General features: G+C 49.2%; 1 protein-coding gene across 6 annotated transcripts in view; it reads left to right on the top strand.

The window, feature by feature from the left end:
* LOC128420163 (zinc finger protein 883-like) overlaps positions 1-21,917 on the top strand; it is a 43,512-nt gene extending 21,595 nt beyond the window's left edge. The window contains exons 1-6 of one of the 6 annotated variants that reach the window (XM_053401679.1): positions 1,083-1,574; positions 4,394-4,897; positions 5,090-5,171; positions 5,431-5,513; positions 7,390-7,516; positions 19,736-21,917. In XM_053401679.1, coding sequence (XP_053257654.1) covers positions 4,484-4,897; positions 5,090-5,171; positions 5,431-5,513; positions 7,390-7,516; positions 19,736-21,039 — 2,010 coding nt within the window. In that variant the 5' untranslated portion in view covers positions 1,083-1,574; positions 4,394-4,483 and the 3' untranslated portion in view covers positions 21,040-21,917. Of the gene's footprint in view, positions 1-1,082; positions 1,575-4,393; positions 4,898-5,089; positions 5,172-5,430; positions 5,514-7,389; positions 7,517-8,433; positions 10,632-12,308; positions 12,507-13,474; positions 13,980-14,437; positions 14,520-14,783; positions 14,867-18,427; positions 18,555-19,735 lie in introns of those variants that run through there. The other 5 variants (XM_053401682.1, XM_053401681.1, XM_053401678.1 and 2 more) reach the window with 5 other exon arrangements.
* The last annotated feature ends 213 nt before the right edge of the window (positions 21,918-22,130 follow it).

Here is a 22,130-nt window from a genome sequence, read left to right as displayed (position 1 = left end):
TTTGTTTAACACTCTTCCATTTTCTAGTCCTGAGAGTGGGGGATGGGGAGGGGCCTCACAAGTGAGGGGTTGAAATAAAGGAGGAGAAGGACCGCCCGGAGGACGGCCTTGCAGAGACACTCCTAGCCCCTTGCGGGACAACAAAACAGCCTTGTGGGGTGAGAGAGACCTCAGGCGACCCCTCCGGGCCTTTCACCCCTCGAGCTGTTGATACAGCCGGGGACTAAGAGGCCATCCAAACACCCCAAATCCCATTCACCCACGCAGGACGACGAGCCTGAGTGGCCCCCTCCACATATAAACTCCCCTCCTAGTGATCTGCAGCCAAGAGGCTTGTAAACCCTTCAAAGGAGTCCCGAAACCCCTCAATGAAACACCAGGATTTCTCAAAGAACCATCGCTGACCAATGGGCATCGTCCAAAGGTGACAGGCAGCCAATCCGAAGTCAGGAAGCAGCAGCCCCGGGTCTGGAGCGCGCGATCCGCCCGGAGAGCCTTGAGCGCAAGAAACCGAGAGCAGAAAGAGGGAAGAAGCGCGCGACAAAATGTAGCAAGAGCGGGTACAATGTTTCCTCTGCAGATTCAAGGCAGAAACAGGAATCCAGGGCTCCCCTCCCTCCCTCCCTCCCTCCAGCAGAAGGTCCTTTGCCCCCCCCCCTTAGGGGGAATCCAGCTTCGCCCCAGGAGGCAGCCCACACCCCAGGCAGAAATCCGGATCCTTCCAGAGGAGAAGCGCAGGAAGGCCTCGCGGCTGGGAGGAGGAGGTGTGAATCCCGTTCTTGCTCTTTGGGGAAGCAGCTCCTTCCAAGGCGGGGGGAGCTGGGATGAGGGGCGGGGGGGGGGCGACACTTTCTCCTTTCTGCATGACAACCACTCCTCTTCTGTGACGAGTTCGTGACGTTTTGTTTTTTTAAAAAAATAATTTTTATTAAGAGGCCAATCAAATCACATTAATTCCAAATCACATCAGTTCCAAATTACACAGCCAAATTTTTAAATTTTTGTTGGGGGTACCCATGCTTCAAGCTTCGAATGGGATCCTAGAGGTCATGACGCTTTGGTGATGGTGGGAGGGGTGCATTGTGGGAAAATCTCTTTCACCTTTGCTGGGGGTTCTTTCTCTTTGCCACCTTTGAACCTTCCTTGCAAAAAACAAAGATCAGGTCTACTGACCGCTATTTCCCTTCTTCAGCTTGGCAGGAGTCTCCTTCTTTTGCTGCCCCTAGATAACTGGGGGGGGGGGAGCGATGTAAGGCCCGTAAACCCGATTATTTTCTTTAACCCTGTTGCTCCTGCTTCCCTTTCCAAGGGAGGGAACAGCTGAGAAGCCAGTCCAGAGGGTCACCCACATACGACCTCCCTGGGGGCTGCGATGCCCGGGGCTCCTGCTTTGCAGAGGGAGGGGGGAGGAGCCCGGCTCGCCCAGGGTTAAAAGGAACTGAGCTGGATTCCTAGAGAGGACAGGAAATAAGGGGGGAGGACGAGGCCCCCTCCCGCCCCCCCATTTCCTCTCTTCCAGGGGGAGGTTTTCGTCTCCTTTGCAAGAGCTGCGTCGGTGGCACCTTTGGGATCTTGTAAGTCTCCTCTCTCTTCCCCATAGGGCGCAGTGGGGAGAAGGGGGCAAGTCCCAGGGCTGCCGGGGAGGGGGCCAGGGGGGAGAGTTAAAATTAAGTCTGCTGCAACTGGACAGTGCCAATCCTGGATATATTGGATTTGTGACCATTATGAGCATTTGCCTTGGCAAGCAGTAAAGCTCTGCTGGATGAAATATATAATTGCCGCTGATCTATTTTTTGGGGAATCCTGCAATGTGTTTGAGTTTTTACTCTGCTAACTGCATGTGAGAGATCTGCTCTGGATCAATATCCAGTAGAATTAAAAAGACATAAATGTGTTCCCAAGGATATTTGTGGGGATTCAATGAGGAGGGGCAGACCCATGGATTGGAGAGAAATGTGGGATAAATAGAGCACAAATCGAAAGAGGGAGCCCATCCATTAGGGGCCAGTTTCGGAGCCGTCTTCCAGGGCAGTTCCACCCAGAGGACTTGCAACCATCCCATGGGATCCAGAGCAGGAAGCCCATGGCCACATCCTCTCTGTGCCAAAGGCTGGAGCTTCAAGTGGGCACTGCCAGTCCCCAAGGCCACCTGAGGGACCATGCTAGATGCCAAAGAACCTCCAAGCAAGTGGGGCTGGGGGGGGTTAAGCTATGTAACAACTTCACCACCATCATCCCCATCCCATTTTCACCCTCAGTTCCCAAGGCAGATTACAACATTAAAACACAATACTGAAAAGAACTTTAAGCCACGTACAATCACAGAATGAAGGGCAGTCCTACTTTTCTTGCTTTCGAGAGCTGTCCTTTGGTCAGGTCAGGATCTGGCCCTCAGAACAAAGGAAAAAGGACCCCACCCCAGTAGTCTGTCTTGGGAACAGGGGAGATTCCAAGTTCTGGGAAAGGAGAGAGGCGCTGGAAAGAAATGTGCCCTGGCATTTGGGGGGGGGAGGGACCCCCACTCTTGCCTTGAGTCCAAACTACACTTGGTACAAATGACTCACTTGTCAATTCTGACTTCATTCTTTCTCTTTTAAAAAAGAAACTCTGAGTCTGGCCTGTGATTCCTGCAAATACTTCTCCATGCTTGCCCAGGGAACCCTTTTCTCCTCCTTTGTTGTTTAGTCGTTTAGTCGGGTCCGCCTCTTCGTGACCCCCTGGACCAGAGCATGCCAGGCCCTTCTGTCTTCCACTGCCTCCCGCAGTTTGGTCAGACTCATGTTTGTAGCTTCAAGAACACTGTCCAACCATCTCGTCCTCTGTCGTCCCCTTCTCCTTGTGCCCTCCATCTTTCCCAACATCAGGGTGTTTTCCAGGGAGTCTTCTCTTCTCATGAGGTGGCCAAAGTCTTGGAGCCTCAGCTTCAGGATCTGTCCTTCCAGTGAGCACTCAGGGCTGATTTCCTTCAGAATGGAGAGGTTTGATCTTCTTGCAGTCCATGGGACTCTCAAGAGTCTCCTCCAGCACCAGAATTCAAAAGCATCCATTCTTCGGCGATCAGCCTTCTTTATGGTCCAGCTCTCACTTCCATACATCACTACTGGGAAAACCATGGCTTTAACTATACGGACCTTTGTTGGCAAGGTGATGTCTCTGCTTTTTAAGATGCTGTCTATGTTTGCAATCGCCTTTCTCCCAAGGAGCAGGCGTCTTTTAATTTCATGACTGCTGTCACCATCTGCAGTGATCATGGAGCCCAAGAAAGTAAAATCTCTTACTGCCTCCATTTCTTCCCCTTCTATTTGCCAGGAGGTGATGGGCCCAGTGGCCATGATCTTCGTTTTTTTGATGTTGAGCTTCAGACCATATTTTGCGCTCTCCTCTTTCACCCTCATTAAAAGGTTCTTTAATTCCTCCTCACTTTCTGCCACTTTCTGCCATCTCCTCTTTCACCCTCATTAAAAGGTTCTTTAATTCCTCCTCACTTTCTGCCATCAAGGTTGTGTCATCTGCATATCTGAGGTTGTTGATATTTCTTCCGGCAATCTTAATTCCGGCTAGGGATTCATCCAGCCCAGCCTTTCGCATGATGAATTCTGCATATAAGTTAAATAACCAGGGAGACAATATACAGCCTTGCCGTACTCCTTTCCCAATTTTGAACCAATCAGTTGTTCCATATCCAGTTCTAAGTGTAGCTTCTTGTCCCACATAGAGATTTCTCAGGAGACAGATGAGGTGATCAGGCACTCCCATTTCTTTAAGAACTTGCCGTAGTTTGCTGTGGTCGACACAGTCAAAGGCTTTTGCATAGTCAATGAAGCAGAAGTAGATGTCTTTCTGGAACTCTCTAGCTTTCTCCATAATCCAGCGCATGTTTGCAATTTGGTCTCTGGTTCCTCTGCCTCTTCTAAATCCAGCTTTCACTTCTGGGAGTTCTCGGTCCACATACTGCTTGAGCCTTCCTTGTAGAATTTTAAGCATAACCTTGCTAGCGTGTGAAATGAGTGCAATTGTGCGGTAGTTGGAGCATTCTTTGGCACTGCCCTTCTTTGGGATTGGACTGATCTTCTCCAATCCTCTGGCCACTGCTGAGTTTTCCAAATTTGCTGGCATATTGAGTGTAGCACCTTGACAGCATCATCTTTTAAAAATTTAAATAGTTCAGCTGGAATACCATCACTTCCACTGGCCTTGTTATTAGCAAGGCTTTCTAAGGCCCATTTGACTTCACTCTCCAGGATGTCTGGCTCAAGGTCAGCAACCACACTACCTGGGGTATACGAGACATCCATTTCTTTCTGGTATAATTCCTCTGTGCATTCTTGCCACCTGTTCTTCTCCTCCTTACTGTGTATCAATTTTATATCAGAAAAATGTACTTGCTTTTTAGGATTTGCCAAAACCTCTCATTAGGACAGGCAGAACTTGGCAGAAGACCAAAGGATCCTTCCGATCTCCTGGAGGTGTCAAGAGAACAGAGATGGATGAGCAAGACTCAGCTGGCCCTGAAGCAGGAAGAGGCCTTGCAACACAGCATGGGAGCAGTGGGGGATTCTGGGAAAACACTGTGAAGAAGGAACTGGGTGAGGAGGACACCCTCCGCTCAGAGGTGCAGAGCCAGCAGCTCAGGCAGTTCTGCTACCAGGAGGCCAAAGGACCCCGAGAGGTTTGCAACCGACTCTACCACCTTTGCCATCAGTGGTTGAAGCCAGAAAGGCACACGAAAGCTCAGATGTTGGACCTGGTGATCTTGGAGCAGTTCCTGGCTGTCCTTCCTCTGGAGGTGGAGAGCTGGGTGAGGGAATGCGGAGCGGAGACCACTTCCCAGGCGGTGGCCCTGGCCGAAGGTTTCCTCCTGAGTCAGGCAGAGGAGAGGAAGCAGGCAGAACAGCAGGTGAGAGAGACTTTCCTCTGGATACTCCCCAGGGGCTCCAAAGAGGAGGGAGAGTATTCCCAAATCATTTCCTAATGGCCCATCCTTTTTTGGAAAGCATCCAAGGAATGATATTGGATAGCCCTAAAGTGTTTGCATCCTAAGCCATTCCATTTCTAATCTACTTTTTTTGAATCCTTGTTGCTCTTTCAGGGGAAGGATCTGTTAGCAGAAATGGGTCCGGATTCCTCTGAGGCAGAGAAGACTCCCTTGGACGCCAGAGAGAGGCCTCTGGGTAAGGAGGAAGGAGTTTTTTCTCCGTCTGCTCACATTTTGTGGATTTTGAAGCTAATCCGTGAATTCTTCTCATCTTTGGGGGGAGGTCACAGGGGACCAAGAGCCCAGAGAAAGGGAGATGTATTTTTGCACAACTAGTATGTCAAATGGGTGCAAACGTCCACATTTAGGTGGCAACTCCTACTTGTTTGAAGGCGCACCTGTAGTTTTCCTTCGGAGTGTGCTCTTGGCTTCCCACTTACCTTCTTCTCTTGCAGGAGACGGAACGAGGCCAGCAAGACCTGCTTGTCCATCTTTTCTTGGTGGCGGAGGGGAAGCTGCCCCTGTGGACCCAGAGCAGGTAGGAGGAAGGGGCCATGTGGGGAGAGAGGATGTCATGGACTGGTGGACACAGAGGAATGGTGGGAGGAACCGCCAAGGAACGAAGGCTCAGGGCCAGGGGAGGGGTGGGTTTGGGGATAATGATGAGAAAAGGAAGGAGACTGGGAGGAGAAGGTGTCGGTAGCTGAAGAAGCAACAAGTCTTAGTGAGCAGATGGAGTCTGTGGCAGAGAGCAGTCCAGACACAGAGGCAGAAGCGGAGGCAGGGGAGTGAGATGCGGGAGACCGAGAGGCAGAGAGGAATCCAGCTGATGAAGAAGATTAAGGGTCTCCTAGTCCTCTTGTGACAAGCTCTCCTCCCAGCTGGTACTCCACAACCCAGAGATCAATGAATACAATAATCTTTATTGTCATTGTCCCCTACAGAACAACGAAATTGAAAAAATCTTAAAAGCCAACAAGCCTGCTATCCCAGCTATCCCAGCCTGGTTAGCCCCCTAAAAACTCTGGTACCCCATTTTAAAATACAATATACTCCCATAGAGACTCCTTACACTGCATTTAAAACCAAAATTGCATTTGGATAGAAACTGTTTCTCAGGCGGCTAATCCTAGTCTTTATAACCCTGTACCTTCTTCCAGAAGGCAGAAGCTGAAAGGGATCTTTTCCAGGGTGCGCACTATCCTGTGCTATCTCTGCAGCTTTCTTATGGCATCTGGAAGCGTAGATTTGATCCAAGGTGGGAAGAGGGCACCCAATTATTCTCTCCGCAGTCTTTACAACCCTGGACAGCATTGAAGCTGGAGGAGCAGCCTCAGATTGCCTTAGAATCATAGAATCATAGAATCATAGAATCATAGAGTTGGAAGAGACCACAAGGGCCATCGAGTCCAACCCCCTGCCAAGCAGGAAACACCATCAGAGCACTCCTGACATATGGTTGTCAAGCCTCTGCTTAAAGACCTCCAAAGAAGGAGACTCCACCACACTCCTTGGCAGCAAATTCCACTGTCAAACAGCTCTTACTGTCAGGAAGTTCTTCCTAATGTTTAGGTGGAATCTTCTTTCTTGTAGTTTGGATCCATTGCTCCGTGTCCGCTTCTCTGGAGCAGCAGAAAACAACCTTTCTCCCTCCTCTATGTGACATCCTTTTATATATTTGAACATGGCTATCATATCACCCCTTAACCTCCTCTTCTCCAGGCTAAACATGCCCAGCTCCCTTAGCCGTTCCTCATAAGGCATCGTTTCCAGGCCTTTGACCATTTTGGTTGCCCTCCTCTGGACACGTTCCAGTTTGTCAATGTCCTTCTTAAACTGTGGTGCCCAGAACTGGACACAGTACTCCAGGTGAGGTCTGACCAGAGCAGAATACAGTGGCACTATTACTTCCCTTGATCTAGATGCTATACTCCTATTGATGCAGCCCAGAATTGCATTGGCTTTTTTAGCTGCCGCGTCACACTGTTGGCTCATGTCAAGTTTGTGGTCAACCAAGACTCCTAGATCCTTTTCACATGTAGTGCTCTCAAGCCAGGTGTCACCCATCTTGTATTTGTGCCTCTCATTTTTTTCCTTGGGAGAGGCCTGAAGGGGGGGGGACCCCATCAGTCGCACAATGGGGCTTTCCCCCTCTCATCCCCCTCTCATTGCCCCCCTGCGCACTTTGAAGTTGTCTATAGGGCATCAGGAGGGTCCTCCCCACCCGGAAAGAACAGCACAGAGGGACAGAAGAATTGGGTCCTTCCATGTGGCAAACGGGAATGTATCCATAATGAAATGTGCAGATAAAGAATCCCATTAAAACATAACATCAATTAAGAGGCAGAAGACAACAGATGAAAGTGTAACTCTTGACCTTGATATTGTCTAAGAGGACAACCTTTTTCTGTTAGGGTCCAGTGTGCTTTGAAGATGTGGCTGTCCATTTCACAGACGAGGAGTGGGCGTTGCTGGATCCTGACCAGAGAGCTCTCCATAAGGAAGTCATGGAGGAGAATCGTCGGATCTTGGACTCTCTCGGTAAGGCTCCCTCTTGGATCATCCTATCTGCTTTGTAATTCAAGGCATCTCTCTATGTGACGAACCTCTGATATTTTGATGGGGCTCAACAGCGCCACCCACAGCACCTGGGATGTTAACACTCCCACAGCCAGCCTTGGATGGAAGACTGTTGACTGCTTTCCCTGTGAATATTCTTCCTCCGGTCCTGCCTTTTCAAAGCATGAAACTCAGCCAGATGACTGGCATATAAATAATAAAATCATCATCATCTTGCCTACCCCCCTCCAAGATGGCCCCCTTTTGCTCTTGAAGGGCTGGCCTGTCTGCAGCCCCCACAGCCTCCCATCAGGGCCCCTTTACGGGGGCAGAAGCAGAGGAAGGGCCTCAGGAAAGCAGCCATGGCTCTAGCAGGGCTGGGAAGCATCTGGCCAGATGCACAGGAGGAGGAGGTGACCGCTCTCCTTGCCCCTCAGGCTCCTCTCATCCCCTCATAGTGGCAGCGCCACCAGGGGTGCAAGGTGCTGAGCGGGGGGGTGGGGAATGCTCATCTGAAGATCCTTCAGGGCAGATAAGACCCCCTCCCAATATTTTTTCAGGCTCCTCTAAACTGCCCAGGCCTTCTTAAATGTATCTTCAAAGTGATTCAGGAAGTTGAAGTGGCTTCTCTCAGATGTTTTGTTTCTGTTCTTCTTCTTTCTGTCCTTGGCTGACTAAAGAGACGAGTGACATCTGAGATGGCACAGATCCCATGATTGGACCAAACAAAATCCGTCCCAGAAAATAACCAGGCTTTCTGAACCCCCGGCAGTGAACCCTGGAGGAAGACCTCACATCTAACTCCCTTCAGTTCTTTCCCTGTCACAAGCATTAATTAGCACTGCTCCATAATTTGGGGCTCCATTGCTTCCTGAGGCTCTAATCTGTTTGTCACTTAGTTGCAGGTGATGATGAATTGGAGAAGGAGAATGAGGGAGACCGCGACAAAAGCCAAACAGTGGGGAAGTCATATCCATATTCAGAGTACGGAGAGATCTTCAGCCAGAGCTCCCATTCCACTTCAAATCAAAGAAATCCCCTTGAGAATAAACGCCATCAGTGCTTGGAATGTGGAAAGAGCTTCCTTCACAGAGGCCTTCTCAATGTCCATCAGAGAATTCATACAGGGGAGAAGCCATATCAGTGCTCAGAATGTGGGAAAAGATTCACCCAGAGTGCCCATCTCACAACCCATCAGAGAATTCATACAGGGGAGAAACACTATCAGTGCTTAGAATGTGGAAAGAGATTAATTGACAGACGCCAGCTCACTGTACATCACAGAATTCATACAGGGGAGAAACCCTATCAGTGCTTGGAATGTGGAAAGAGATTCATTGACAGACGCCAGCTCACGGTCCATTACAGAATTCATACAGGGGAGAAACCCTATCAGTGCTTGGAATGTGGAAAGAAATTCACTCAGAGAGCTAATCTCACAACCCATCATAGAATTCATACAGGGGAGAGACGTTATCAGTGCTCAGAATGTGGAAAGGGCTTCATTGACAGACGCCAGCTCACTGTCCATCACAGAATTCATACAGGGGAGAAACCCTATCAGTGCTTGGAATGTGGAAAGAGCTTCACTGATAGACGCACGCTCACTGACCATCAGAGAATTCATTCGGGGGAGAAGCCGTATCAATGCTTGGAATGTGGAAAGAAATTCACCCGGCGCACCCAACTCACAACCCATCACAGAATTCATCAGCGGATAAACCCTATCAGTGCTCAGAATGTGGAAAGAGCTTCATTGACAGAAGCCAGCTCACTGTCCATCAAAGAATTCATGCAGGAGACAAACCCTATCATTGCTTGGAGTGTGGAAAGAGATTCATTGCAAAGGCCAAACTCACAATCCATCAGAGAATTCACAGTGGGGGGAAACGATTTCAGTGCTTGGAATGTAGAAGGAGCTTCAGCCACAGGGCCCGTCTCGCTTCCCATCAATGAACTCACATTGGGGGCAATCTATAGTAGTGGCTGTATACAGATTTAATTTTAGGAGACTTTAGTTCATATGAGGAGAGGATTGCAGCTGGGTTCTTTGCCACATCAGGTGCCCCATAGTTAGCTACTACGTACCCAGAGCTGTGACTTGCAAGTCCTTGGCCAAGCTTTTTAATATCTTCTTCACAGTGTCCTTTCTCTTGGCAGATCAAGATGAGCCAAGGTTGCAAGGTTTTTAGCTGGGGCAATTAGAATAAGATCCACCGTTTGATTATTTACTCAAAACCCTTAAAAGTATGTTATATAACTGACTTTTTATTTTTATTTTTTGTCTATCATATTCTTTTATTGCTATGGCCGGTGGCTGACCCAAATTATGATTTATTCATTCCTTCAATAGCTTCTTCACGTCATGACTTGGGAGAGGGATAAGAGTGATTGGGCGACACTGGTGAGGTTGCTATCCCTGCTGAGCTTTCCTATGAAGGACTTGGTGTAAAAATTTTGATAATTGATTGAATATTATAGATTTTGATTCTGTTCGAAGTGTCCTAGTATGAATTGCATTTAGCCTTTTTGATAGAATGCATTGGGCTTGACTTTTGTATGCCTGCATTTTGTAATCTTCATGCCACCCTCCTGCTCTGTGTAAAGCTGTGATGTGTACATTTCCTACAGCCTCCATCCTTATCAGACCCTAGAAGGGCAGATGATGTTTTGGGAAAGAGGTCTGTGTTGCGCTAGCATCCATGTGAGAACTCACATCTCTCCTCAAAGGTCTTTGACATGTTTTGGGAACAGGAAAGTAAGATAGCAGATAGAAATGTCAACAGTCTCATGGAAGTCCTGGTTGCCATGGGCATGGTGTCAAAGTGAGACATATGAGACCCAAATGACCTGGGCACTCTGGGACACCCCAAGGTATTTTCAGAGGAGTCAATATTCACATTGAGCCACGCGTCCCATGACCTGTGACCTTTCTTGATTCAAGTGGATGAGCGTTGTGGCATTTTATGGGTCTTTGTGTGCTGTGTAGATAAACTTTCTTCTAATGTGCCTCCTGGCAGCCTTTTCAAACTATCCGTTCTGCTGAACAACTGGTTAGGAAGGCTGTTCTATTTGAATAAATTGGGTCCCTGCAAGACGTTGAGATTGCTCTCATTCTCTTGGTTCTGAGCTTGTTTCAGGTGTTCCCTTGCCTAGGTAATGGACAGGTGATATGGAAACAAATTCTGATCACACGAGCAATTCACATACTTTTTATTTTTCTTTCCTCTGTGAGAAGCCGAAGTCAAGGATTCCCTTTCTTCTCTCCTCCTTTGATCACTCACAATGGGCCAAGGGGAAAGAACTGTCTCCACGAGGAAGCAGAGTTCTTGGTCCATCGTGCGCCAAAGGGTGTTGGGAGCAAGAGCAGGACAAGTTTGTTTGCTTCAGGGTACTCCTCTTCTTCATTTACGAAGTTGAGCAGTTAAGCAAACACTCTACTCCTTGCACAAGTGTGTACATACAGACACACAGAGAGAAGCATATTCAAAGCAACAATTGATGTGAAGGGTTGAAATTGTAAAAATGTGTTGGTGGTTCGCGAGGCCTTACCAGGCTCCTCAATAGTCAGAAGCGAAGCAAAGGCACTTATACAATGGTCCTTTATTCTGTTGCAACCAGGTTCCCTATACAAGCAGCAGGAGGAGCAGGAAGAGGAAGCCCTATGCAAGGCAAGTCTGGGTTTCTTACACCCCTAGGATTGTGGGGGGTCCTAAATGCCATGGATCCCTCATTTTGCAAGATTAGGGGAGCTGCAATGGCGTGGGGCGCAAGAAGGTGGAAGGGTTGCAAGTCAATTCATTTCCCCAACCCACAGAGATCCCGTGGAAAATTATCTTTAGTGACATGACTATCAATTTCTTAGAATAACAATAGGGCTGGAGATGGGATGGGAACTTCTCTAATCCGTGTTTGAGCTTTTTCTTCGCGGGAGGAAGCGGATCTGTCCCTTCTAGCGCCTTCAAAGACAGAAGAAAGGAGAGAAAGCAAGAGCTAAGGGCAGGAAGGGGTTTAGAAAGGGAATAGCATCTTGCTGCATTTCTTCAATAAAATGTTGCATCCCAGGTACAAAGTTCCCATTCTCATTTCCGTCGCTGATTGTAAATTGGGAGAAGCAAGGTTACATAGCGACATCTACAGGATACCAGAGAAATAAAGTTTCTACACAGGGATACAAAGAGTTATACACAAATTTATCTAGAGGTTCTACAAGTCACAAGAAGAGTTACTTTGTTTTGGAAAGTAGCAAAAAGCTTCATTAGGAAGGAAGCATAAGAGAGGAAGGCTGAATGAAATGGGGGGGGGGAGGGAAGAGCCTCCCTCGACCTCCGAGTAAAGGTCGCACTGCCTTATTTCTTGCTTGAGGGTCCCAATCCTTTCAAGGTGCAGTTTACCCCTTGCAGAGCCCCTCCCCCTCCGGGCCTTTCGTGCTCCTCCTGCTTCTGTTTCCAAGGGAAGGAAGAGCTCAGAAGCCGGTCCAGGGGGTCCCCCAAAGAAGACCCTCTAGGGTGATTTTCCTAGAGGGTGGGGTGCCTCGGCCCCGATCCAGGCTCTCTGGAGCTCCCCCCGCGCCTCCTGCTTGGCCAGCCCAGCGCCCTCCGTCGACCTGGGGCTGGTCGGGCCGGCGGGCATCCCCTGGCCGGGCTCCCTCCTGCAGGCCAGAGGGAGTCCCCAGCCCCGCCTTGGGGAGCCCTGGCTGGCGAGGACGGAGCCCCCCCCCACCCCCCTGGCTACCTCCTCCTGCTGCTCGCTGGGCTCCGCTTTGAGAGAGGGAGAGAGAAGATGCCCGCTTGGTTTGCTCCACCTTGCAAGAGTTAAAAGGAACGGAGCTGCATTCCTAGAGAGGACAGGAAATAAGGGGGGAGGACGACGACGAGCAAAAGCCCCTCCCACCTCCCAAGGTTCCTCCTTGCAAGGGAGTGACTTTTATTTCCTCTGCAAGAGCTGTCTAGGTGGCCCCTTCTGGCACCTGGTGAGTTTCCTCTCTTTTCTGCCCTAGGGTGCATTGGGGAGAAGTGGGGCGGGGTGACCCAGGGCTCCAGGGGACGGATCCGTGGGGATTCTGCTCAGCTCCTGCAAGGGGATCCCCCAGCCAGGGCTAAGAGGTTCTGCCCCCCTTCCTCTCTGCAAAGCCAGGGAGGCTGCAAGTAGCAGGAGGTCTGCAAGAGCCAGTGTGGTGTAGTGGTCAAAAGCGGTGGACTCGTAATCTGGTGAACCGGGTTCGTGTCTCCGCTCCTCTACATGCAGCTGCTGGGTGACCTTGGGCCAGTCACACTTCTCTGAAGTCTCTCAGCCCCACTCACCTCACAGAGTGTTTGTTGTGGGGAGGAAGGGAAAGGAGAATGTTAGCCGCTTTGAGACTCCTTAAAGGGAGTGAAAGGTGGGATATCAAATCCAAACTCCTCCTCCTCCTCTACTTCTTCTTCTTCTTCTCCTTCTCCTTCCTTCACATTCAAGAGGCCGCTTGCTCCTTTGGGGAGGGGTCACTGAGTCAGGAAGAAAAGGGCCTGCAAAGGAACCCTGATGGGATTGAGGAATCAGCCACGTTCCTTAGCCCTGGAAACATCTGGAGGCAGAAATAAAAACATGGCCTCTGTGCTAAACAAAGTCCTTCCATCTCGCAGTGCACAGTTAGACCCATGGAACTCCCTGCCACAGGAGGAAGAGATGGCTTGAGAAGAGGATGAGGCCCATTCAGGGAGGAGCAGAGGGCTAGCGATGGCTCCAGGCCCCCCAGTGGGAGGCAGCCATGCTTCTGAAGGGGGAGAGAGTTGCCCTCAGAACAAAGACAGAGGTCTGTCTTCAGAATATGGGAATATAGTGCTTGAACTCCGAGTCTGGGCTGTGATTCAGACTCATCCATGCTGGCCCAGGGAACATTTCTCTTCTCCTGACTGTGTATCAATCTAATGGTAGTAGAAGAATGCATTTGCTTTACAGGATTCTCTGGCACCTCTCATTAGGACAGGCAGAACTTGGCAGAAGACCTAGGGACTCCTTCCGATCTCCTGGAGGTGTCAAGAGAATAGAGATGGATGAGCAAGACTCAGCTGGCCCTGAAGCAGGAAGAGGCCTTGCAACCCAACATGGGAGCAGTGGGGGATTCTGGGAAAACTCCATGCAGAAGATCCTGGGTGAGGAGGACACCCTCCGCTCAGAGGTGCAGAGCCAGCAGTTGAGGCAGTTCTGCTGCCAAGAGGCCAAAGGACCCCGAGAGGTTTGCAGCCAACTCTACCACCTTGACCATCAGTGGTTGAAGCCGGAAAGGCACACGAAAGCTGAGATGCTGGACCTGGTGATCTTGGAGCAGTTCCTGGCTGTCCTTCCTCTGGAGGTGGAGAGCTGGGTGAGGGAATGCGGAGCGGAGACCAGTTCCCAGGCAGTGGCTCTGGCTGAAGGTTTCCTCCTGAGTCAGGCAGAGGAGAGGAAGCAGGCAGAGCAGCAGGTGAGAGAGACTTTCCTCTGGATACTCCCAAGGGCATGTGTTAGCAAACTAAGGCCCGGGGGCCAGATCTGGCCCAATCGCCTTCCCAGTCCGGCCCATGGATGGTCCGGGAATCGACGTGTTTTTACATGAGTAGAATGTGTCCTTTTATTTAAAATGCATCTCTGGGTTATTTGTGGGGCATAGGAATTGGTTCATTTCCCCCCCAAAAATATAGTCTGGCCCGCCCACAAGTTCGGAGGGACAGTGGACCAGCCCCCTGCTGACAAAGTTTGCTGATCCCTTCCCAAGGGGCTCCAAAGAGGAGGGAGAGTATCCCCCAATGCTCTACTAATTTGCCCATCCTTTTTTGGAAAGCATCCAAGGAATGATATTTGACAGCCGTAAATTGTTTGTGTCTGCTCCTCCTTTTCTAATCCTTTCCCCCACTCGCTCTTGAATCCTTGTTGCTCTTTCAGGGGAAGGATCTGTTAGCAGAAATAGGTCCGGATTCCTCTGAGGCAGAGAAGACTCCGCTGGACGCCAGAGAGAGGCCTCTGGGTAAGGAGGAAGGAGTTTTTTCTGTTTGGTCACATTTTGTGGATTTTGAAGCTAATCCGTGAATTCTTCTCATCTTTGGGGGGAGGTCACAGGGGACCAAGAGCCCAGAGAAAGGGAGATGTATTTTTGCACAACTAGTATGTCAAATGGGTGCAAACGTCCACATTTAGGTGGCAACTCCTACTTGTTTGAAGGCGCACCTGTAGTTTTCCTTCGGAGTCAAGCATGCGCTCTTGGCTTCCCACTTACCTTCTTCTCTCGCAGGAGACGGAACGAGGCCAGCAAGACCTGCTTGTCCATCTTTTCTTGGTGGCGGAGGGGAAGCTGCCCCTGTGGACCCAGAGCAGGTAGGAGGAAGGGGCCATGTGGGGAGAGAGGATGTCATGGACTGGTGGACACAGAGGAATGGTGGGAGGAACCGCCAAGGAAGGAAGGCTCAGGGCCAGGGGAGGGGTGGGGTGGGGGACAATGATGAGAGGTTAGAGGGAGAAAAGGAGACTGGGAGGAGAAGGTGTCGGTAGCTGAAGAAGCAGCAAGTCTTAGTGAGCAGATGGAGTCTGTGGCAGAGAGCAGTCCAGACACAGAGGCAGAAGCGGAAGCAGGGGATGGGAGGAGAGAGGCAGAGAGGGCTCTGGTTGTTGTAGAGGCATGGGAGTCTCCCTACCCTCCTGTGACAAGCTCTCTTCCCTGCTTGTCTCCCACAACTCGGAGAGCCAAAAGCGGGAGGAGCCGTCTCAGATTGCAAGGGAAGAGCCCAGGAGAGGAGGGGAGTTTGGCAGTTGGGGGAAGGCAGGGACCTTCAGCCCCTGAAACACCTTCATGGAGGCAAGACCTACAAGAAGTGTTCCTGTGCTCATTAGGCTTCTTCTAATAAAGAGTTAACTCCGCCTACAGTGGGTGAGGCAGCGGGTTGGGGCAGCCAGAGTTGCTCGGGGTGCAAACGATGAAACACCATTCAGTGAGGTTTATGTGCTGAGAACAAGGAAGTGCCACCTCACCTTCTGAAGGTCACTAATTTTATTTATTAACTATTGAGGTTTTATTTCTAGATTGAAGGCTAAAATAGACTGTCAGAAGGCACGGGTGGTTGCTCACGAGTAACCAGGCAGGACTCCGACCTGTCTTTTACAGGTTTTATTTAGGTGCAAAACTATTTACAGTGCAAAGCCCCAAAGCTCATGTCTGCCTCAATAGCTGGCAGAATCCGGGAGTGCTCGTTTCCTGGACCTTCCCCAGCATAAAAGCCTCATTACGCCCAGCCTTTTCCTTCCCTCGTTGCGCTTTAGACTTCTGCCCAGGGTGGGTGACAGAAGGGGCATGCTTCCCTCCTGGCCGGCTTGGCCAGGAGCGGTGTTCAGGCTCCCACCAGCATCCTCTGGTCCTTTCACCTCTTCCCCACTGGAGGTGGGGCTTTCCTCAGCACCAGAGGAGGAACTGCTTCGCAAGATTTTCGGAGGCTTCCTGTAACACAACTGCCCCTCTGTTTCCTGCCCCTGTTCCGACGGCAGTTCCCTGACATAGACTTCTAAGCAGATTGCGCACTATACCAAACAGTGGCCAGGCTTCACGTCCTCATTCACACAATGGGGCTTTCCCCCCTCTCCTCACATGCCCCCATGTGACCTTGAAGTTGGCTGGGGGGCACCTGGAGGTCTCTCTCTCCCCCCACCCCCCAGAACCAAAAACAGGGAGAGGAGAGAAGGGATCCTTCCATGTGGCAAACAGGAAAACCATGATCTGGAGAAGACCAGGTTCTTTATGTTCATCATTAAAATAAACAATAAAAGGATTCCATTAATAATAAATTTAATACTAATACCGTATTTTTCACCCTATAGGATGCACTTTTTCCTCTCCAAAAATGAAGGGGAAATGTGTGTGCGTCCTATGAGGCTAATGCAGGCTTTCGCTGAAGCCTGGAGAGCGAGAGGGGTCGGTGCGAGACCAGCTCCGAGGGTTGCGCAGAGCTGCCTGCAGTCCCCGGCTCAGCGCAGCTCTGCGTGGCCACCGGGAGCCGGGCGCGAAGTCCCGCCCCGCTCCTGATGGCCGCGCAGAGCTTCCTGCAGTCCCGGGATCAGCGCACTTCTCCCCATCGCCAGCCCCACAAGCTCGGGGGACAGCGGGGAGGCAGAGCGCGCCTTCCCGCTGTTCCCCGACCTGGTTCTTCCAGCCCCGCACCTGGGGGGGGGAAATATATTTTTTTTCTATATTTCCCCCCCCAAAAAACTAGGTGCGTCCTATGGGCCGGAGCGTCCTATGGGGTGCAAAATACGGTAAATTTTATTTATATCCCGCCCTCCCCAGCCGAAGCCGGGCTCAGGGTGGCTAACAACAATAAAAAAGTGCAACATTCTAAAAACATTTCATTATAAAAATTAATATAAATCAAATTGATGGCAACCATAAGCTTAAGTTCTGTAAAGATTGCCAAAGGAGGGAGTCAGGCTGCGCCCTGACCAAAGGCCTGGTGGAACAGCTCTGTCTTGCAGGCCCTGTGGAAAGATGTCAAATCCCGCAGGGCCCTAGTCTCTTGTGACAGAGCGTTCCACCAGATTGGAGCCGCGGCCAAGAAAGCCCTGGCTCTAGTTGAGGCCAGCCTAACCTCTCTGTGGCCTGGGACCTTCAAGATGTTTTTGTTTGAAGACTGTAAGTTCCTCTGTGGGACATACCAGGAGAGGTGGTCCCATAGGTACAAGGGTCCTAAGCCGTATAGGGTTTTAAAGGTTAAAACCAGCACCTTAAACCTGATCCTGTACTCCACCGGGAGCCAGTGCAGCTGGTATAGCACTGGGTGAATGTGATCCCGTAGCGAGGACCCCGTAAGGAGTCTCGCTGCGGCATTCTGCACCCGCTAGAGTTTCTGGGTCAATCTCAAGGGCAGCCCCACGTAGAGTGAGTTACAATAATCCAGTCTGGAGGTGACCGTCGCATGGATCACAGTGGCTAGGTCAGGGCGAGAGAGGTAAGGAGCCAACTGCTTAGCTTGGCGGAGATGAAAAAATGCCACCTTTGTTATAGCTGCTATCTGCGCCTCCATGGAGAGGGAGCTATCGAAGATTACACCCAAACTCTTAACGGACGATGCTGGCACTAATTGCACCCCCGCAAGAGATGGGAGTTGCCCCCTCAATCCCATATCGTCCCGTCCCAGCCAGAGGACCTCTGTCTTCGAAGGATTTAACTTCAATCGGCTCCCACGTAACCATCCAGCCACAGCTTCCAAACATCTGATCAGTGTGTCTGGGACCGAGTCAGGATCGATCAACAGATAGTTGGGTGTCATCAGCATACTGGTGGCAGCCCAGCCCAAAACTCTGGACAAGCTGGGCGAGGGGGCACATAAAGATGTTGAAAAGCATCGGGGAGAGTATTGTACCCTGAGGCACTCCACACACCAAGGAGTGACGCGATGACAATTCCCCCCCAAGCGCCACCCTCTGTCCCCGACCAGAGAGGAACGAGCGCAGCCATTGAAGGACTGTGCCCTGGATCCCCACGTCGGCAAGGCAGTGGTCCAGGAGTTCATGATCGACCATGTCGAAGGCTGCTGACAGGTCTAGAAGAATCAGCAGCCCCGACCCGCCTCGATCCAGCTGCCTGCGGAGGTCATCTGTTAGGGCGACCAGAGCCGTCTCGGTCCCATGACCAGCGCGGAAGCCGGACTGGAATGGATCGAGAGCCGATGTTTCATCCAGAAACCTGCCAAGCTGTTCAGCAGCCGCTCTCTCAATCACCTTTCCAGGAATGGAAGATATTAAGACATTAAAATATGCACCCATAATCAAAATGTGCAGCAAAACAAACCCATTAAAACAGAACAGCAATTAAGAGGCAGAAAACAACAGAGTAAAGTGTAACAGATCACTTTTATTAGGTCTAATAGGACAACCTTTTTCTTTTTCTGTTAGGGTTCAGTGTGCTTTGAAGATGTAGCTGTCTATATCACAGATGAGGAGTGGGCGTTGCTGGATCCTGACCAGAGAGCTCTCCATAAGGAAGTCATGGAGGAGAATCGTGCGATCTTGGACTCACTAGGTAAGGCTCCCTATTGGATCATCTTTTCTGCTTTGTAATTCAATCTCTCTATGTGACGAACCTCTGATATTTCGATGGGGCTCAACAGCGCCACCCACAGCACCTGGGATGTTAACACTCCCACAGCAAACCTTGGAGGGATGGCTATTGATTGTTTCCCCTGTGAATACACTTCCTTCTATTCTGCCTTTGCGAAACATGGACAGGCTCCTCTGAACTGCCCAGGTCTTCTTAAATGTAGGCTTCAGAATGGTTTGGGAAGTAGAAGTGGGTTCTGTCAGGGTTTTTGTTTCTGTTCTTGCTTCTTTCTGTCTTTGGTTGACCAAAGGTAGGATTGGCATTGGAGGTGGCAAAGTTTCCGTGATTGGGCCTAATAAAATCCATCCCAGAAAAGAGCCAGGCTTTTTGAATCTCAGGCAGTGAACCTGTAGGAAGACCTCCCCTCTAATAATTATTATTATTATTATTATTATTATTATTATTATTATTATTATTATTATTATTATTTGTACCCCGCCCATCTGGCTGGGTTTCCCCAGCCACTCTGGGCAGCTTCCATAGAAACCAAAAAACACTAAAATATCGCACATTAAAAACTTCCCTGAACAGGGCTGCCTTAAGATGTCTTCTGAATGTCAGGTAGTTGTTTATCGCTTTGACATCTGAAGGGAGGGCGTTCCATCTTCTCAATCATGGCAGCTAAAAGTAAAGGAAAATGACTCCTGGACTGTCAAGTCCAGTCAAAGGCGACTATGGGGTTGCGGCGCTCATCTCGCTTTCAGGCCAAGGGAGCGGGCGTTTGTCCACAGACAACTTTCCGGATCATGTGGCCAGCAGGACTAAACCGCTTCTGGTGCAACAGAACACCATGATGGAAGCTGTGGGACCCCCCCCCCCATTCAGATGTCAAGGACACAAATATTAGAAGACAGAAGGCAGCCCTGTATCAGGAAGTTTTTAATTCTTGATGTTTTACTATGCTTTTATATATGCTCTAAGCTGCCCAGAGTGACTGGGGAAAGCCAGCCAGATGGGTGGGGTGTAAATAATAATGTTAATATTACTATTACTGTTACTATAGAATTCCCTTCAGTTCTTTCTTTGTCACAAGCATTAATTGGCATTACTCTGTTAGTTAGGGCTGCATTTATTCCTGAGGCTCTAATCTGTTTGTCTCTCAGTTGCAGATGATGATGAATTGGAAATGAAGAGTGAGGGAGACGACATCGAAATCCACACAGTGGAGGAGCCATATCCATATTCAGAGTGCGGAGAGAGCTTCAGTCAGAGCTCCCATTCCACTTCCCATCAAATTAATCCCATCTGGAATAATACCTATCAGTGCTTGGAATGTGGAAAGAGCTTCAGTCGAAAGGACAGTTTCACTTTCCATCAAAGAAATCATACAGGGGAAAAACCATATCAGTGCTTGGAATGTGGAAAGAGCTTCAGTCGAAAGGACCTTTTCACTAGACATCAGAGAATTCATACAGGGGAGACACCATATCATTGCTTGGAATGTGGAAAGAGCTTCAGTCAAAAAGGCCAGCTCACTGTCCATCAAAGAATTCATACAGGGGAGAAACCCTACCAGTGCTTGGAATGTGGAAAGAAATTTACTCAGAGCACCCATCTCACAATCCATCAGAGAATTCATACAGGGGAGAAACCCTATCAGTGCTTGGAATGTGGAAAGAGCTTCATTGAAAGACGCCAGCTGAATGACCATCAGAGAATTCATTCGGGGGAGAAACCATATCAATGCTTGGAATGTGGAAAGAGCTTCATTGAAAGACCCCAGCTCACTGACCATCAGAGAATTCATACAGGGGAGAAACCCCATCTGTGCTTGGAATGTGGAAAGAGCTTCGTTAGCAAAAGCAAGTTTACTGTCCATCAGAGAATTCATACAGGGGAAAAACCATATCAATGCTTAGAATGTGGAAAGAGCTTTGTTCAACGGCATCACCTCGTGGGCCATCAAAGAATTCATACAGGAGAGAAACCCTATCAATGCCAAGAGTGTGACAAGAGCTTCAGTCGGAAGGACAGTTTCACTTTCCATCTGCAAATTCATACAGGGGAGAAACCATATCAGTGTTTGGAATGTGGAAAGAGCTTCAGTCGCAGCAGCCAACTCAATCCCCATCACAGAATTCATAGTGGGGAGAAACCCTATCAGTGCTCAGAATGTGGAAAGAGCTTCAGAACCAAAAGCCAGGTCACCGTCCATCAAAGAATTCACAGAGGGGAGGAATCCTTTGAGTGCCAAGAGTGTGGCAAGAACTTCAGAAGAAAGGACAGTTTCACTTCCCATCTGCAAATTCATAGAGGGGAGATACCTTATCAGTGGACAGAGCTTCAATCCGAGTGCATGTCTCACTTTCCATCATATAATTCATACAGGGGAGAAACCATATCAGTGCTTGGAATGTGGAAAGAACTTCAGAACCAAAATCCAGCTCACCGTCCATCAAACAATTAATACAAGGGGAGAAACCATATCAGTGGAAAGAGCTTCAATCAGAGTACATCTCCCACTTTCCATCAAAGAATTCATTCAGGAGAAAAGTCCTATCAGTGCTTCGAATGTGGAAAGAACTTCACTCAGAGTGCCCATCTCACTTCCCATTGGATAATTCATACAGGGGAGAAACCGTATCAGTGCTGGGAATATGGAAAGAGATTCACTGAGAAGGCCAAACTCAAGATCCATCAAAAATTCACAGCTGGGGGAAATGATTTCAGTGCTTGGAATGTGGAAAGAGCTTCAGTCACAGGGCCTGTCTTGCTTCCCATCAAAGAATTCACATTGGAGGCAAACTGTAGTAGTGGCTGTATACAGATTTAATTTTAGGAGACTTTAAATAATATGAGGGTGAAGTTTGCAGCCGGGTTCTTTGCCACATCAGGTGCCCAACAGCAATTCCTACTACGTACCCAGAGCTGGGACTTGCAAGTCCTTGGCCAAGGTTTTTAATATCTTCTTCACAGTGTCCGTTCTCTTGACAGATCAAGATGAGAAGTGACAGCAAAGGTTGCAAGGTTTTCATCTGGGGCAACTAAATAAGATCCACTGTTTGACTATTGACTCGAAACCCTGAAATGTATTTTATATAACTGACTTTTTATTTTTATTCTTTGTATATCGTATTGTTATTTTACTGCTATGGCTGGTGGTTGATGCAAATTAGGATTTATTCATTCCTTCAATGGCTTCTTCACATCATGCCTGGGGAGAGGGATAAGAGTGATTGGGCGACACTGATGCAGTTGCTGTCCATGCTGAACTTTCCTAGGAAGGACTTTGTGTAAAAATTGTGATAGCTGATTGAAGATTAAATATTATAGATTTTGATTTTGTTCGAAGTGTCCAAGTATTAATTGCATTTAACATTTTAGATAGAATGTATTAGGCGTGATTTTTGTATGCCTGCATTTTGTAACCCTCATTCCACCCTCCTGCACTGTGTAAAGCTGTGATGTGTATATTGCCGACAGCTTCCATCCTTATCTGACCCCAGAAGGGCAGGTGATGTTTTGTGAAAGATTGAGTTGAGCTAGAATCAATATGAG

This window comes from Podarcis raffonei, chromosome 8, assembly GCF_027172205.1.
Source record: "Podarcis raffonei isolate rPodRaf1 chromosome 8, rPodRaf1.pri, whole genome shotgun sequence".
Classification (NCBI taxonomy): Eukaryota; Metazoa; Chordata; class Lepidosauria; order Squamata; family Lacertidae; genus Podarcis; species Podarcis raffonei.
The sequence above is the reverse complement of the archived record's forward strand: the minus strand, read 5'-3'. Positions and strand labels throughout refer to the sequence as shown.